The sequence below is a fragment of the Doryrhamphus excisus genome, chromosome 10 (assembly GCF_030265055.1).
Source record: "Doryrhamphus excisus isolate RoL2022-K1 chromosome 10, RoL_Dexc_1.0, whole genome shotgun sequence".
Taxonomy (NCBI): domain Eukaryota; kingdom Metazoa; phylum Chordata; class Actinopteri; order Syngnathiformes; family Syngnathidae; genus Doryrhamphus; species Doryrhamphus excisus.
Genome location: NC_080475.1, coordinates 17,018,529 through 17,031,002, shown reverse-complemented (window position 1 = coordinate 17,031,002; position 12,474 = coordinate 17,018,529). Strand labels below are relative to the sequence as shown.

The window sequence follows — 12,474 nt, the reverse complement described above, 5'->3', positions numbered from 1 at the left end:
CACTACCACATTATATAGAACCAATCTAAATGAGTTTAGAGTATAATCCTTATTTAACCTTATAAAGGCAGAAATGTTGTCGAACCACATGTTAAAAGTAATCAAAGTGAATTGCATTAAAAAAAAAACAAACCTACGGAACCCCTACCGAAAAAACAATTTCGCCAGGTCTCAAATTTACAATAACAGTTAGATTAGGTAAAAGGGTTAAAATGCTGGAAGGCAATATTGATAATTCCATTGAAAAGGCAGAGGGAGTTTGTCAATATTAATTTTCCTGAACCCAAAGGAGCATCCCGACTGGTGTGTCATTTATTCACAGGGCCTGAATCATGCTCTCTGTAATGACATCGACCCCTATTAAATCCCCCAGAGCTACACCCACCTTTGACCCCTATCGCCAACTTTACAAAAAACAAATCAGTGGAAGTCTTGGAGTTAATGGTATCTTTGCATCTCTCACTGATTATGACATTGCATACCTTTTTTCTTCAGGAAGGCTCTTCTGGTGGCCAAAGGACTCTGACGCACTTTTGGATTTTGAAGAAATTTTATAGCTGTAGAAATCTGGGAATAAACAAAAGTGATTAAATAATAGGGAGAGGTCCACAGGAAAGTGAAACTTTCAAAGGTTTAGAGTGCAGTAGAGAAAAGTATTTGTTGCAAGTAGAAAGGAAAACATAAAAGCATAATGGCTGTTACTAATAATGTAGACGAAGCCCACCTGACTACTTTCAAGCCACTGCAAATGAAGAGAATGACCAAATCAGCAGTTATAAAATTAGATCATCCAGAGTGGCGGACAAATGGAGTATAGAGCTTAATTTTCTATTACCCTCTTAAAGACAAACTTTCATCCTTAAGTGCCCAGTGAAAGGAAATCTATACTTAATGCAGAGGTGATCATTTGCATCTAATAACTTTACAATACTACGCTGAAAATCTCTGCTATCCCTCCTGTTAAAAACCCACCATGATGAAATCATGCAGTCTAAAGGTTGTAATGACTTGAAACGTTAATGCACTAGAAAGTGAAATAGCAACAGAACATCTAAAGTTTTAAGTGCACTGCTTTCATCGATTGTATTATGCTTTCCTTTGAGATGAACTTTACTTTTCCATCCTCATATGAATTTCCAAGAATTGCAGGGAGCGCCGGGGTGGGGGTGGGGGTGGGGGGACTAGAGACTGTCAAATGGCATTAAACAATAAATTTGAAGTGGGCGTCATGAGGAGGAGCCTTGGACATGAATATGTAAAAATGCAGGAAAAGCGGAAACAACTGGAGGGTAGGGTTTAGATGACTTATTATCAAACCTGTGGTCCCTGTGATTCAATTGTGAGAGTCATCTCCCTAATAGGTTGAAAGGTTTTGATTACTCTTCTTTTCTTTTAGTGTTGAAAGATACAAAATGATTGAACACCCTGCCAGTGGTAATTCATTTTGTGTAATGCACTGCATATGCTATGAACCCATTTCAATCCAAAAGAATTGCAGTTTCAACTTGTCCAGCGGGTAGGTTGAGTAGCGAGCTTTATTTCTGTGACACACACAAAACTATCGTGTCAAATCCAATTCCCTTCCTAACTGAGGTGTACTTGGAATTTTCCTTAGTCAGCGTGCTATTCAGTAACTTCTGTCTTCACCATATCCAAGCTGTTGCTGCTGATCGGACGACAAGAGAACTGTTGCCCCGTGGTGGGACAGAAATACATTAACTAAGTTAAGTCTGAAATTCACACACAAGCGCCATCAGACTTTGATCTGCAGCTCCCGTGAAGAAAGCAAGAGATGTGGATAGACGTCCACGTTACTTTTTGAAAAGACATCTGTAGACTTCTTTGGCAGTGAATAAGTTAACAGTATCCCAAATAGGAATATACACAAAACAATAAAGCCTCATTTTCGGGTGAATCTCCACTCCCAGTGACAGGTTTTCACCTTATTTGTTGATATGCTGCACACAGAGTAATGAGCAACTTGATGCTCTGTCATTCCTGCCTTGGTCTTCTCGCACTGTGAGGCGTTCAGGTGCACTCGTAATTGTGAGTGTTAGGCACTATTTGTTTTCCATTTTTATTCACATACCCCTTCTGTTCTGAGTGGAAAAAATATGTAAAGCACGTTTATTTTTTTAACATAACTTGTCTTTGCCGTGAATATACAGTCACGGAATACACTTCCACACAAGAGAGCCATTTTCCCCATCTCTGCGTGAACAAAACACGGTTGTCATAAAAATATCTTCTCCGTTGGAAGTGGTGGCACGACGGTCGTGTGGTTAGCGTGCAGACCTCACAGCGAGGAGACCAGGGTTCAATTCCATCTCTGTGTGGAGTTTGCATGTTCTCCCCGTGCATGCATGGGTTTTCTCCGGGTACTCTGGTTTCCTCCCACATTCCAAAAACAGGTTAATTGGCGACTCCAAATTGTCCATAGGTTGTTTGTCTATATGTGCCGTGTGATTGGCTGGCGTCGCGGGTGTACCCCGCCTCCCGCCCAAAGACAGGGATAGGCTCCAGCACCCCCTGCGACCTTCGTGAGGAAAAGCGGTAGAAAATTAATGAATGCCGTTGGAATTGCATGGGTGACTACATCCTCCTTCATCACAGCACAGTTAGGGTTAGGTTGAATACGTAGCAATGTGTGTAGAGGCTGACATCCCATCCACATTGTTACCAATAAATAAATGTGCTTTACAATTCGAGACAAATGTACATCATTATATGTGCTCCACGCACATACGGGGGGGGGGGGGGGGGGGGATGCAAACTCCACACAAAGATGCCCAAGTGGAAAATGAAACCCAGATCTTTCCCATGTCCTGACTGTGTGGCCAACATGCTAACCCCTCAGCCCCCGTGAGGCCATGTTAATAGTCATAAGTACAAAATCTTTGTAAGGAACATGGCGAGCTCAGCGGCAAACTAATGAGGCCCATGTCCATTTGGTTACCGGTAGACCTTCAGGGAAAGGAAAAGTGCACTTCTTAGCAGATGACATAGAAGCTTTAAACAAGTTCCACCCAGACATCTCAATCAATTATAACCACATTTCACAGATTTTAGTCTTGTCTTGTTATTGACTTATAGATCATCTCAGTTATAGTGTTGGGTAGCACAACTGGGCTTTTAGCGGGTGGGGTACAGACAAACAATATGTGATACATTCACACTGGGGCAATAATGAATGACATGAAACGATCAGAATTAAAGGATAGGTTAAAAAAAGTAGATAATTATTTATTTTATTTGAAAAATTACTTTTTGCTTTCTTGCTCTGTTGATCTCTACTTGCTAATGCACCAAAGTGCTTCATGTTAAGGGTAATAATCATTACAAACCAGATAGCCAATAAAGTGTCAGGTAAAAGAGAAAAAGAGGCAAAAACTCAATCACAGGAGCAGAGACCATTAACCAACACACTTAACGTGAGTGAAGTTGATGAGCGAACAGGATTACAGCAATGTTATTGAGTTTGAATTGGACACGAGTTGCACTGCACTACACAGTGCAATATTACTATTGCAATACGCTGATTTGTGAGAAATGAGAACAAAATCCATTTACGCTTGGATCACATCATGTGGGAAACCATGTAACCAGTTTATTATATATTTTAGCTACACCTACAGTTATTTGCAATTATGGGGTTATTAATATAAAGATAAATATTTAGAAATAAAATAATGACCTACAACACTGTGTTTGTGGTGATTCAGTTTTCTCACGTAAACACTTATAATTTGCTGTTGAATGATTATTTTTGGGTGGTATGTTTTATATCACATAAATCAATTCACAGTTCCACATGTCCAAAAGGAGTAGGAAGAACCAAAGCTTATTAAATCAGATTCTGGAATATCCAGAAAGCTTTCTCTGGGGCTTATTGTGTGTGGCTGCTCTATCGGAGTCCACAACGCAAGGCACAGGGCTGAAAGTGAGCACAATTGGTCCCCTTTCATGCAGTGGTTCTCACTTATTTTCTGTCATCACCCCCCCAGGACAGAAATGTCTTCACGGCTACCCCGATGTAATATACTATTGAGAAACTGATCACATGTATTTATTTATCTGTCCTGTACAGACTGAACTCATATTTTCATCAATTTCACCAAAAACATGTCTATGTCCAATTAGACTAGTTTTTTGCATTAAGAGGACACGGTGAAAGTATAATTTGGGTGTGAGGTGCAGTGGAGGGGGCTGAAAGGAAGTCATTAGCAACATCAAGTATAGGATTCAGTCTCAGTGTGAATCAATTAATTCCCAATTGCCCCAGCCTGTACATTTGCAGAAAAGTGCCCCTGATATAATAATAGACATGGAGAAAAATTGTGTTAGAATGGTCTCGGATTTCCAATCCTAAACACAGGATACAGGAGGACACAAAGCAAGAGAAGGCAAACAATGAAGCTTTATATTAATGTGGTGCTCTCATCAACGATTTGCCATCACACACTGTCTTGTATGACTTCACCAAATACCTTCTGTGTTACAAGAACCCCACTAAAATGTAATGAAATCATTGTATTTCCTTTACTCGCCTGACTGGTTAGCCAACAGTGCTTTTTAATGTTTTTAAAAGAGTGGCTTTAAATGCCCTTCTCATTGTGACATGGTTCCCATCTTAATATGACCTTTAGTGGCGGAAGCAATGTCTCATGGGAGCAGCTATAGGGAATTACTGACGCTGTTAGACATCAGGAAGTGAGGTGCACACTCCACTTGGACAGTATCTTATCACCAGTGCTACTGCGAATGAACTCTTTTAATATTAACAATACAAAGCACTACCAAGAAGTAGTACATTTCACAACCAAAAAGAATGCACAGTAACATTTAGTGGAGACATTTCCAGTATTAAAAGGAAATAGACCAAAAGTCTTCAGTGTCTCGCTAACCTTTATAATAATTCTGAAATCAAAAGAGTAAATAACGTTGGTAGGATTTCTGTGTCCTGTGCTCTGAGAATGGGGTCAATTTTTATTGAATGATGCTCCAATGTTTGAAAATTAAAAGGTCAGAGTCAACATTTCAATAGATGAAACAAACAGGCAATGGAAACGTTGATTGACATTTAGGTTTAAAAATAACATACAGCACTGTATCAGTGACAAAGTCACAGGCAGGCTATGATTATGCAATTATTGCATTATTATGCAATTTTGAGGGGGGTGGGGCCGTGGTTTTTTTCCCTTTTACCTTCCTCAGACTGCATTGGCCAAACTTTTCCATTTAGTTCAGTTTGCCAATCAGCTCTTTTATAGTGGTTACTTTTTACTTTAATTCAGAATGTTACTTTCCTGTGTAGTTAATTAAGCTTTTACAATAGTCTGGCTTGTCCCCAAACCCCCAAAACATGTTAGGTTAATTAGGGATTGTATATTGTCCAAAGGTGTGCACATGTTTATTTTATTCTTAGATTATTTAAAAACTTCAAAAACTGGACTGAAAAAAGTGTTATAAAGCAAAGTCTGCCATGTCTTAGTGGTCATGCACAGTGTTGCCGTCGATAAACTAGCGAGACAGTGTGTTGAGATAAGGACATCCCCTGTGGGGCTTAGAGAGACTCCACGAATAAAGAGTGAGGACTTCATAAGTGACACCTCACTTCCACCCAGTTTGGACCAATATTGTTAAATAGGCCACAAAAAAGGCCAAACTGTGCGTCCAAAGCTGCTCTGAGATATGGAGGTCATCGGTGATTAACCCGTGGCACTTTAGCAGCGGTGGTGGGGGATTGGGGAGTCACAGTGGAGCACAAGAAACTACTTAGCCACCACAAAACATCCCGGCCTCTTCTCAGCTGCAATCCAGTAATGGATACTTCCTCAGCTCCTCAATTGGTCAAAATCTTTTCATAAAATAATTTAATTCAGAAACACATTTACAAAGCAGGAGTAATCCATTTTAATTAGTTGATTTTTTTCATTCGCATAAAATGTAATGTACTACCATCGATCTCTTCTGTGCTTTAATGCAGTGCTTCTTTCCTGTAATTTGAGGCTTTTCTTTTTGTATTTTGTTGCCCCTCCCCCCAGTCAATGATGACATTCTGTGAAAAACGAATGCAAGTGTTCTCCAGTATGGGGAACAGTGAACCAGTGAAATTTTGGATCGGTCAAATGTGCCCGAAAATATAGTTTTACACTAATACACAAGAAATGACTTACAGTATGTGTAATGATTATGGTCAAAAAGCAGATGTGTATACACACCAAATGTAATGACTGCTGTAAATATAAATACTTTTCTCAGGTGTAGCATTTAAATCCACACAAGCAGCCTTTTTTATGTATTTGATAATGCCGATGACTTGTAAATACTGTGGTAAGCCAGTCAAATAAACAAGGACAAAGTCTTTACTTAAGACCGTCCCCCGCCTGTGTGTTGTCCTTCACATCATCAAGGCCCGGTGAGCTTTCACATTGAATTAACTGATTGAGGCGAAATGCAAGCGGTACCAGCAGCAAACAACGTAATGCTTGAGTCCAACAGACACACCACAGAAGTTGTGGCCTTTGTCACCAGCAACTTACCGTGACAAGCTTCTCCTCTTTTGTTTATCTAAATCACTCTTTCTCCTTGAGTCAAAACCATGCACTAACACGGTTGGCTTGTGTGTGCCACTCTGCCACCCTGCTACTCGTCAAACTGACTAATATAACTGCAATGGAGAGGCCAGTAGCGGTAGAGAAGTGTCCTTTTATTGATCAAATTATTTCTTGGGTAAGCGGTGCCAACCTGACAAGAATGTGCTAACAGAGACAAGCATACAGATTGTGACATTATAATCACACGTCAACCGCTCGCCAGTCAATAGGCCGAGTGTGCTAATCGTGTGTCACCAATGGATCTGGATCACCAATTTCATGGTCTTCAAAGGGGAGCAGGAATTGGTGGCATGACCCTCCACATGTGGGTGAGAGCTGTCTTTCCTCTCTCAGGGGGCCATGCAGCAGAGCATGGTGTCATGTGACATACACTGAGGCCACTGTGGCGCCAGAGAAGAATAATATCGCCATCTACTGGTTAGGGGTGGCACAGGTGTTTCTATTCATGGCAGTACCCTTGTTGCCTGTTTTTAACTTAGACGTGTCAGAAACATTCAGACACACAAAGAACGCCACATCTGGGGCGGCGGTCAAGTCAGGATGCATTGGCCAGCCGATGAGGAAGAAGAACGTCATTTAACGAGCACAGACTCAAAAAAAATGTTGGTAAATTCTCCTTTTCTGGACGCCTCCAACTATTGGGGAGAATCTCACCTTCTGGAGCAGAATAAGCACCAAACGTGTGTGGTGCTGACAGCACAGGAAAGCAACAATCATCAGGCTCACAAAATTAGAAGTTCTCTTTCTTCCATTTAAGCCCTCGCTAGAATGCATCAACACGACAGCTTGTCACATCGAATAACCATTCTTCATCTCAACCTCTCTGAACCGGACAGGCTGCGCGTGGATGATTTCATTGTTATAAATGTCACAAAGTCACAAAGTGTGGCATTTTGTTTATACATGACACACCTTAGCATGTTCCACCTTTTCTGGGAAGTTCAGACACCCTTTTTATGTTTTGCAGCATGTTGGCTTTTAGCACAACAGCAATAGATGGGGATGAATGGAATCAAGATGCTCTTATAAATTGCTGTAAAGTTTGGTGTTCCAGGAAAACCATGCTATTATGCATTCATCTACAAAATAACACTAACAGAATCCACAAAAATTGGTTTGGAAAAGGACTGGCTGCTCAGTCAGAGTTCACCAATCAGAAAAAAAGGTCATACGAGGTCCAAGTTGACTTGTGGTGATAGACAGACCTACATTTAGGCGGTTTCAAAAATTGCGAGACAACCCCGAGGCAGCCACAATAATGTCACCCAGGGTGGCGTGTTACAGAACAGGGGCTGAGTTGGCAAGCAGCTCAGCAGCAGACACACACCTGTTTCTTTCAACCGCGACACACGAAAGACATGACAATGACATGCCTTTCCTTTCCAAAGTGCTGTGGAACCTCAAAGACAGGACATAACCCAAGTGAGTCTTTCTGCTTTATTGTGACTTCCCTCTAAACTGCTCGTGTACGCAATCATGCACTGCTCCCGTGTTCTCAGCACACAAAATCAATCCAAACTGAGCTGTAAATGAAATGAACACATAATTCATTCTGTAGCATTCTGCATTGCAACTCGGTGAGTGACAGGCGACACAAAGCGACGCAACATATAATACAATGAGACTGTCCAGCCAATGACAACATCCCCTTTGCATGTATTTACTGAGACAGCCAATCAGTTCATGAATAGCTTGTTACCTGCTGCTGTTCTGTAGGTTAGCGTATAGATTATAGGGCAGTGGAGTCAAGGTAAATGCTGCTTTCTAACCCAATGTTATGGCAAAAAATGTGCAGTACCACATCTACCCACCAAGCCAAAGTAAAGGGGGACCTATTAGGCAAATTTTTCGTCCCTTTGTACTGAGCAGGGCTCTACATTAAAAACCAAAATGACTTGCCCATAGGGAATCCTTAAGGTGAGAACTATTTTCCCGAACTTGCCCCATGTAAAATGAAAAGACTGCCATAATGATATCATGTAATTTTTTGTGGCATCACATGAGAATCTCAAATAAATAAAATAATATAATAAATAATACCTTACACATCGTAGTCGTAGTAAGCAGTGATATTTTTAAGTTGTGCACCACAATGAAACATTATTGAATAGACACATTTGTGTACTAGTAAAGTGTTTTTAATCCAGAAAAAAAGCTCAATGGTCAAACAATAATTTGTGAAGCAAAGGTGAGAAAAATCCACAGAGAAATGGAAGCGCTAGATTTTGTAGCTTGTGCAAAATCAGCACTTGGTATTGGATCTAATCGGTGGTGTTTCATTGTGACCACTTTGTCAATTGTCACAGCAATGTGATTCACTCACCTGTGCCATCATTTGATTTGCTGCCGCTAATAAAATACTTGTTTAGGAGGCACTGGTTCATCACTTTTTGCTGTTTCCTTCAGAATTAGACGATGTTGGCAGCAACGCCATGATGGATGTTTTCATAGTCAAACGATCGCTGATTGGTTGATCGCGAACAATGGGTGTGGGTAAAACGCGGACTGTGGATTACGGACCGCGGTCTAAATAAACGATTCTGATTGGTCCATTGCAAGGATTGCTTTGCAAATTACCACCGGAATTACGTAGTCCGTGTTTTACCATTCACCCAACAAGAACCGCTTTTAAAAAAACCTCTTGGCAGTATGGCATGCTAAAGTGCACTTGCCCGACGGGAATATCACTGATTAGATTTACTTGCCCGAATTTTGTTTTAACTTGCCCCGGGCCATCGGTACATCGTTATTGTCGAGCCCTGCTGAGTATGGACTCCTATAGAGCAGCTACACACAATAACCTGCACAGAAAGCATTCTGGTTCTTCCAGAATCTGCACCTATTCAGTTGTATTTCTTTGGATGTATTCACCCATGGCCCACCTCCAGGCACGCCCACCCCGCTGTGATTGGTCACACTCCCGAGTACAGAGAAAGAGTTCCGGTTTGTGCTACAAACTTTATCGGAGTTGATAATAAACAGCAATTTATCTTTTTAAAATGTCCGCTTTTAACATACAGCCATGTGTTGGATGGCCAATCCGATCCGGAAGTAGAGACTGGACATCTGAAGTTTCTCAAGAAAAGAGGTTACTTCAAGACGTCTCTTAATGGTAAGTAAGCTTTTGTTGTGATCGCCAGACATACAAATGCAATCTGCATTGTTTTGAAGCTCACCAAACTGTTCCAATGCACAGCCATCTACAGCTCTAATCAAAGAGAAAGCAAAATACCAGAGCCAGGAGAGCAGCAGCAGAAAACAAATGCAATATTCATGTTAATCACTGCATTAACACGACGTTGACAGTCATGACAATCGAGCAAAGACGGGGAAGCCAAGACGTTGAATAATTGTTCAGGAAGCCAGAGGGGATGGTGGCTTTCTCAATGCAGCAGACTGTTTCACTCCTGAGCTTTGTTTTCAAAAATGTAAATGGCACGCACCAAACAAAAAAATTACAAAATTAATTTATATATTAATAATATTAACAAAATTTCTGGAAGCACATTATGCAATAAACTGCCAAGTGAAAATGAAGCTTAGCCTTAAATATGAGTCATGATTTCCATTCATCTTCTTTCGCTTCCCTTTCCCCGGCTACTTTGTTCAATTCCTCCCAGGGGATCCAAAAGCGATCCTAGGTCTCTCCAACCTGTCCTGGGTCTTCCCTGAGGCCTCCTATCGGTCGGCCATGCCTTGAACACCTCCCAAGGAAGGCGTTCAGCAGGCACGCAACTCGAGTTCTTCTCGGATGTTTATCACCCTGTGTCAGGGAAAGCCCAGCCATCTTACAGAGTCTAGGTGTCCAAAGTGGGGTACAATTGTCACTAGGGGGTAAGTGAATAAAAAGGAAAAACAATCTGCACCTAACAAGCCCAGAATAAATGTCAAAAGTTAGGCTAATTAGTGCAGATGAGTTTCTGTCATGTATGTATTTAGTTTTAAGACTATTTATTTTTAAGATGATGAGCTCATTTTTGTTTTTTTTTTGGTTACCCTAATTTATAAGCTCACACTCTCTTTTTTAGATTTCCCAGATAACACAATCTCTGGGCACCACACACTGAGAAACGATGCAATCCCATTAGCATTTTGCTTTCATTATTTTTAATCAAAACCAGAAAACTGACACATATTAATTAATATCCATTAACATTTTTGTGCCATCTCCGAGGGAAAACATTGGTGTAGGGAGAGAGGCAATTAACTTAACAAAATAATGAAATAAAAACAGTTTTCAGAAATCCCTGATAAATGTAATTATGGGTCCCATCTAAATGTAAGATGTGTAATACATTCTTACTGTCGTATTCCATTAAACTGCTATTACAGTCTTGATGGAACTATTAGTCACTACATTATTAATAAAGTATTCATATTTTCTGTGTACAAGCCTGCTTTCATAGAATAATACATTACTGTGCCTTCACATGTTATATTGTTGCCCATCTCAGTAGGGTCTTTTGTGTTGATTATGGATTGCCGAAAAACTCCAAGTGAAATCCCCTTCATGACTCCCCCACCCATTAATGTATTGGAGTGGGCTGTTTACATTAAAGAACTGGAATAAACATCTGAAGCATAACGTCATAATTTACATTCCAACATTTATTAGATGTGACAAACGAGCATTTGGGCCACTCGTGCTGCACGCCTTCAATCCACATAAATTACAGCTCGCAATGGAGTGCAACAGCAAATTATTTTATTATATTTATGCATGTATGCCTCTATAGGGAGCTATTAAGACAAACAAGGAATTACCTGATTGGCTGAACTTCAGTTAACAAAGAGAAAAATATGAGATTGGAGAGCGGGCCAATCAAAAGTCAACATGATTGAAATGGTAATTCTTAATTGACATGTTTAAATTACTCTGAGTAAAAGCTTCAACATGTTGTACTCGGTACTTTATTTGGCACGGGCTCTTTATTCCTTTTTCTATACCATATCCTTTGCTAGAATCACTGTTATCTGTAAATAACTAAAAGGCATAAGGGAAAGCATTTAAAGAAAATATCTGGCACCGTGGGAGAGCTCGCCTACAAATTACCTCAACAGCTTCACACAGTGAAAGCAAAATGGGGGGAAATGTTTCCCAAAGTGTCAATTGCAAAGAATTATGCTCTGATTAGAATAGTTGTGAAAATAGGAGAGAGACTACTAAACCAAAAATGCTTTTTGTCACAGTAAATATGACTTTAGTTATACATGTAAACCATGTGAGAAATCCATAATGTATTTATTACAATACAAATCTTTGCAATAATGTGTTTTGGTAGTGTATTAGATAGTAAATGTTGTATGTTATTTTTTTGTTATGTACATAATTGAATAATTATACATTATTAAGACTAACTTAAATGGAACTTTTATGCTTTTTCCACTTTTCTGACCTAAAAACAGTTAGTTCCCCCCACAGCAGAAAACTTACTGGTTAAAATAGTGTATGGAAAGACATATGGCCAAGAGAGAATTAATCACATTAGAAAAATGAGGACGATGCTGACAAATCAAAGGGTCTCAGTACCTGAATTACCACAGTCATTTGCCTATTAAAGTCGGGATGCTTCCTGTCAATCATAGTCTCATTTTGCGGCGGAAAGCAAGCGTAATTGCTTCTCATACTAATCAACACAACTTGTGTAATTATGCCTTGAAAGTGACATTGGAGGCTGAGAGCGATGTGAGTAGTCTTGACAACGGAGACATCTCCGATTCATCAGGAGATTTTCAACCTCGCTGCAAGGAGACAAGCCACTCTCTGACCAAGTTGCTCACTCCAGCAGTTTGCCACGGTAAACACAATAAAAAGATGATAAATCAAGCGGAAATAATTACAAAGCAGAAGAGGGAA

General features: G+C 40.2%; 1 protein-coding gene across 2 annotated transcripts in view; it reads right to left on the bottom strand.

The window, feature by feature from the left end:
* Window positions 1-12,474, bottom strand: part of pex14 (peroxisomal biogenesis factor 14) — a 40,826-nt gene that overhangs the window by 21,476 nt on the left and 6,876 nt on the right. For both annotated transcript variants that reach the window (XM_058084382.1, XM_058084383.1), the window contains exon 3: window positions 483-567. In XM_058084382.1, coding sequence (XP_057940365.1) covers window positions 483-567 — 85 coding nt within the window. The remainder of the gene's footprint in view (window positions 1-482; window positions 568-12,474) is intronic.